At 46.8% G+C, this 6,122-nt stretch overlaps 1 protein-coding gene across 1 annotated transcript; it reads right to left on the bottom strand.

The window, feature by feature from the left end:
• Positions 1–609: 609 nt before the first annotated feature.
• LOC100957699 (granzyme B-like) lies at positions 610–3,672 on the bottom strand. Its single transcript, XM_023508159.1, has 5 exons — positions 3,612–3,672; positions 2,415–2,562; positions 1,833–1,968; positions 1,369–1,629; positions 610–771 (listed from the first exon to the last, which is right to left on the bottom strand). The coding sequence occupies exons 1-5, from the start codon at positions 3,670–3,672 to the stop codon at positions 610–612; spliced, it is 768 nt and encodes a 255-aa protein (XP_023363927.1).
• Between the last annotated feature and the right edge of the window lie 2,450 nt (positions 3,673–6,122).

Here is a 6,122-nt window from a genome sequence, read left to right as displayed (position 1 = left end):
GTCAGCACTGGCCTGGTCACTCTGAGGCCCCTCTTGGTCAGGGCATGAGCCAGAGTGGCATCCCAGTGATGAGACCTGATGGAAACACATGGGTCTGTGAGTATCTTAAGAGGAGAGATGAAAGGAAGGGTCCAGCTCAGACCCGTCGTCTGGAGAGGACAAGAGCTGGTGAACTCTGGGAGTTCTCAGCAGGGATGGGATAGCCGGGAGGCTGGAGGCTAAGCTGGACCATGAGATCAGAAGAGGGCAGAGAGGGATGGGGAGCTCAGGATCAGTGTGGTCTGTTCTCTCCTGACAGTGCTCACCTTCAGCCCTGGCAGAGGGCAGGGCCTGGAGAGATCAATGTGAATAAGAAGGTGGCCACAGCTTTGCCTGAGGGTTAGGAGGTGGTGAGGTGGTGAGGGGAAAGGGAAGATGAAAAAGCAGAAGACAGCAGAATTGTGTCACTGGCCTGCATAGTACAAAGTTGGTGTCTGTGAGTGAGAGTCAATGAATAAACAGAAAACTGACCTTCCTGCTCAGCTAGGGCACATTTATTCAGTTACTGGCACCTCCCCCAGTGTAAATTTGGACCAAGATTCAGAGAAATCAGTCATTCACAGAGGGCACTTAGTCTGCTTCCTGCATTTGGAGGCTTCTCATGGTTCTTTGTATCCAGAACAGGAAACTCACGACCTTGGTGTAGGGTTGTGGAGGCCTCCCATGCTTCTTCTCGTAGGAGACAATGCCCTGGGCTATGTCGTTGCACACAAGAGGGCCCCCAGAGTCTCCCTATGAATGGAGGGGCAGGACTGAGCTGGTGCTGTCCTGGTCTTGCCCTTCTTGTCATCTCATGCTGGCTCTCAGAGAAGGTGAATTTGCATGGCTTGCCTGGGGCTGGGCTGGGGGCAGGGCAGGCGCCTGGCGGCCTTAAGCTGCCATTCTCTGACCTGGGACATTTTCACTGCTTCCTCTTAGCCCAGGGACCAGCCTTGGTCCTCTCCTTATAAAGGTGCATTGCACCAGTGCCTCTAGAGACAGGCAAGTGGCTGATACCTAGGAGGACGAGCCCTTTCACCACATTGGGTGTCAGTTCCAAGGAGCCACCTGCTTATAATTACTGCCCCCACCCCGACCCTCAGAAGCACAGATAGTTAATGCTGGTGATCTGGGTAGGGGAGAGGAGCTAGAGTGTTCCAAATGCATCTTTCCATTCACCAGAGATCCTGTACTGAGTGCACAGAGGCCCCAGTTACCTTGGACTGCTCCCTTCTTCTTTCTCCAAGAGAAAGATCATAGCCTAGAGGTGAAGGAGTTCCCTACTGCTTGGGTTTCCAGATCTATGATCTTCCCTCTTGGCAGAGGCAAGTAGCAGATATATAATCTCACCTCAAAGAATGACTGTTGTAGGTTTGGGTCCCCCACACAAATCTGGGTGGCCCTGATGTAGTCCTTAGGGTAGCGGAATTCACACTCCTGGTCCTTCTGTATGGTCAGCCTCACCTCCTGCAGTGTGTGTGGGAATTGGCCATTTGGAGACATCTGGCCCCAGCCCGCCATGCTGCACACCATCCCTGGCATCACTCCACCTGTGACCCTGGGCAGCCTGATGGGCTGCACAGCTGCAGTCCGCTTGGCCTTTCTCTCCAGCTGGTGGGGAAGAGGCAAGAATGTCCAGGTCAGACAGTGGCCTCCTGGGCTCAGGCACTATACTGGGGCTGACCCTTTCCCTCTCCTTTGAGGCACAGGAATGGGCCTATGGGCCGGGATGGACAGGAGGGAAGAAGGGACAGTGTCATAGTGGGAGGGGCAACAGGACCAAGCAGAGAGAGAGCAGCAGGAGTTTGCCTCACCTGCAGCAGCATGATGTTATTGGTGAATGTGTTAGGATTATAGTCTGGGTGAGGAATGGATCTTCTCACAGGGATGACCTGCTGGGTCTCCTCCCACTTCTGGATGTTGTGGGCTCCCAGGGTGACGTTTATGGAGCTGCACAGAGAGCACAGAGGGGTTGTAGGAATATGGAATCACAGGGTACAGCCCAAGGGTTGTGCAGAGCAGGTGACAGCCAGGGCAGGGCAGGGCTGCAGCTGAGGGGAAATCGAGGGGACAGGAGGGCCCCAGGAGGTGGAATTCTGGTAATTGCACCAGTGGTTCTCAGGGCTCAGTTCTCTCCTCAGGAAAACACATGAAATTGCTTTAGTTTCTGTTCTTATGCCAAAGCATGCCCCCAGCTCTGAATATGGCAGGCGTGACCACTCTGTCTTCCCTCACTTCAGCGGTGCCTCTGACACTAACTTTCTCCTCTCCCCATGGGACTTAGTGCCCTCTTTCTCTAAGAAGCCCTCCTGGCACTTGTGCTCCCAGGAGCCCAGGGAGCTTCTTGGGAAGAAAACAGTGGTCTCCATGTAGTATTTCTAGGAGGGCCTCCTCACCTGCCCTTGCAGTGAGCGGCTGTCAGCACGAAGTTTTCTCGTATCAGGAAACTGCCGCACCTCTTCCTAGTCTCCTGATCCTGTATCTGAAGAAAGGCCATGTAGGGGCGGGAGTGGGGTTTGGCCTCATATCTCTCGATGATCTCCCCTGAAGGAAAAGTCTGTCTGCTTGTGTACACCCACTGAGCCCCCCACCTGGCATCTGCTGAATGGCAGCAGAAGGGCCAGGCATCCAGGAGCCTTTGGTGGCCTGGAGTTGGAGGGGGTGGGGAAGGGGCTTCAACTTCCTCCTCTGGAAAAAGGAAGAACAGCAGGCCTCAGTCATAAGTTTTTCTTCCACAATAGTTGGAGGTGAGCACACCTCTTAGGGATGGTGAAATCCCAGAGGCTCCTGATAATTCCTCTGCTGAATTTTCTTTGTTTCATGTGAGTTCCCAAGACCTTTGCGAGTCCTGTGAGACCCAAGATAGTGCTGCTAATGGCCAGGACATAAGTACAGGGATCTAGATGTCACCGTGTCCTATTCCTAGGGCCCGACATGCAGTGGGTGTCCAGTGAATGTTCACTGGCTGCATGAAGGGCCAGCTCCAGTCAGCCTCTCTACGAGGGCTGCAGGGCAGTGCTGCTGGGATTCTGGAAAGCAGAGGAGTTGGGATGTGCCACAGTGGCTCATCCTGGGAAAGAGGGGTGGTGCCAAAGGTCTGGGAAGGAAAGTCGAGCTGGAGAAAGGGACTGAGTGCCTTGAGACTGAGTAAAGGTACAAAGGGTGTTCAGAGGACAGTGATCCCATCAATTCTGGGTCAGCTGACCCCTGAGGGAAGCACCTCTCTTATCCCAGACATAGAAGCCAGGCCTGCTCTGCCCTCTCTAGGAAATTTTAATATTTTCTCATTTCCAGTTTCCCACCTTCTTGCATGCACTTCCAAGTGACAAGGGGACAAGGGTGAGGCTTGCTTTAGTTTTAGTTAGGCTTGCTTTAGGGGAGGGGCAGTACCAGCTGGCTCTTCCTGAGAAGAGCTTCTGTTCTGGCATTCCCGCTGACAGCTTATCTAGCATTGCATTTGGGGGTTCTGCAGAAGGACTGGACCTGGGGTTCAGAATGTCCCTGGTAGGTAGAAGGGTCCAGGATGTGCAGAAGGGGCAGGAGGTCTGTGGGATGGGCCTGGCTATGGGTCTGAGGCTGGGATGGTCACTCACCTGCCTCTGCCCCAGGGGACAGGAAGAAGGCCAGCAGGAGCGCCAGCAGGAGTGGCTGCATCAGGGAGGCTGCCCAGGCTGAGCTGCAGGTGTGCCCTCCTTGCTGTTTTTTAGCCCTCAGGAGAGGAAGGAGGTGAGGTGGGCTCAGTGACCTCATGTCCCTCTCTGGTTTTATGATGTTTCATCATAGAAGGATTTTCAGGACAGGCCACCCCCACTCTACCTAATAACACCTTGGGGGATTGTGTGACAATCATGCAGTGACCATAGCAGTACCCATAGCTGATGACATACGGTGAACCATCAATTCCACAACCAAGGCAAGAACCCAGTGTAATTTGTGCTCACAGAGCAGTTCTTAGTCTGTAGATTGAGGGGCATAGCCCACATTTACAAAGTTTTTTCACATGAACAGGGGAGAAGGTCTTACTTGTTTCCACTTGCTGCTTTGACAGAACAAGTTTTGGAGTCTAGAGCTCTACGTGTGCAAGAGGATACCGTAAGGGATCCTGCCTTTTGAGTGTCCTGGGCTTGGTGGTGATTGTGCTTCACAGTCTTTAGGAATTAGAAAGTGAGCAAAGAAGAGGGCACAGAAACCCAAGTCACATGGACAGGGTCAGTATGTTCTAGAGCAGTGAACTGAACCTGTTTGGCACAGCACAGTGGTGTGTTATGGGAGGACCGTAGTTGTGCCATGAACATTTTAAAAGATCATTAATTAAATTATTTTTGAAAGAAGTTCAGGGCATAGTGAATATGTTCTTTTTTAAAATCTTTTCTTTTTGTCAATAGAATTTAAATGTGTCAAGGAAGTTTAACTATAGGTTCAAGAGTGCCATGCGATAAAAAAGGTTGAAAAACATTGTTCTAGAGAGTCCATTCTCAATCTTCCTGCCTTCGCTTTTGAAACAATTGTCAGTTTTCAAGGAATGCCTGCATTAACATCATTAGTTCTAAAACATCTAACTATTACTATGGCAGTAAGTTATGGAAGTCACGTTCTGGGATTAATTGTCAATGATTTTCTGAAAATGGAATGACATTGTTGTGTAAATCTGTTCAGTGTGACCTGTTTTTTAGTCTACTCTTTATTGTGTGGTTTCCCTTACCCACAAAGGATATACCCTCTACTGCAAGTCATTGTAGGGTGGAGATTTCACTGTTTCCTTTTAAAAATAATTCTACTTAATTTTCAAGTAAAATTCTGCAAGTAGGCCTCAAAGTTTTATCACACATTCACAGTGTAAGATACATGCAAGACCAGGTATTCCTCCTATTGAAAACTAATAAGATTTGTTGAGGTAATGTACCATGAATAGAATCAGGTACTAAAAGTTAGGTAACCTTTCTTGAAACGAATATCTTTCTTTCATTTTATAAATTTTGCACAGTCTTAAAGTAAACATAATCCATTTCCTTTAAAGAACTGGCTTAAAGCAAACAGGAATTGAATTTTTGGAAGGTCAACTTGGTAGAGTTATTTAAATAAGGGTTATAAGATATGATCTATTTTGGAAAATGTTCCACATGCTGATAAAGAGAATGTATTCTGCATCAGTTGGGTGAAATGTTCTATAAATGTCGGTTAGGCCTATTAGATCTAGTATATATTTTAACTCTAACATTTTTTTGTTGATATTCTGTCTGGATGATCTGTCCATCACTGTGAGTAGGGTATTCATATTCCCTACTATTATTATACTGCAGCCTATCTTTATCTCTTTAAGTCTATTAATATTTGCATTATATACATGGGAACTCCAAGGTTGGGTGTGTAGATACTTATGATTGTTATATCCTCTTGTGGAATTGATCCTTTGTCAGTGAATAGTGAAATTCCTTGTCTGCTTTTATAGTCTGTTTGTACTTTGCTTCATCCAGTATGAGTATAGCCACTTCTGCTCCTTTTTGGTTTCCAGTTGTGTGGTATATCTTTTTCTACCCATTCAGCTTCAGTCTCCATGTCATAGGAGGTGGAGTGGGTTTCTTACAGGCAGTATACAGTTGGGTCATTTTAAAAAAATGCATTCCACTTTTCTTTTTTTTAATACATGTGTTTATTTGGTTTCCACTTTTGCCTTCACAAAATTAAAGAGGCTTAAAATTTAATAACAATGCCAATGTTTAAGATAAGGACTAGAAACAAAAACCTCGTAAAGAACTAATGAAGATAAATACATTCAGAAAAGAAATCAGACAATTGTTGAAACAAAATATTGAGCAATAATAATAATAATGATGCAAAAAAAGTAACATTCACATTGTCAGGTAAGAGTATGTCTATCATAGAATGCTTTGACTCTGAGGAGGTTCAGTATGGAGTCATCAGTTAACTTTTTCTTCTTATTTTTTCCCAAAGTCTCAAAAAATAGACAACTAATATTTATAAATAAAAATAAAAGATAATTACAAAAAACAGATCATGCCAAATCTTATAGACAATAGAAAAAGAAGAAAGACTTCAAAATCATTCTACTTCATCTGGATACACCTGATATTAAAATTGGGAAA

Source organism: Otolemur garnettii, unplaced genomic scaffold (assembly GCF_000181295.1).
Source record: "Otolemur garnettii isolate 467f Iridium unplaced genomic scaffold, OtoGar3 scaffold00225, whole genome shotgun sequence".
NCBI classification, from domain to species: domain Eukaryota; kingdom Metazoa; phylum Chordata; class Mammalia; order Primates; family Galagidae; genus Otolemur; species Otolemur garnettii.
This window is presented reverse-complemented; position numbering and strand designations above follow the sequence as displayed.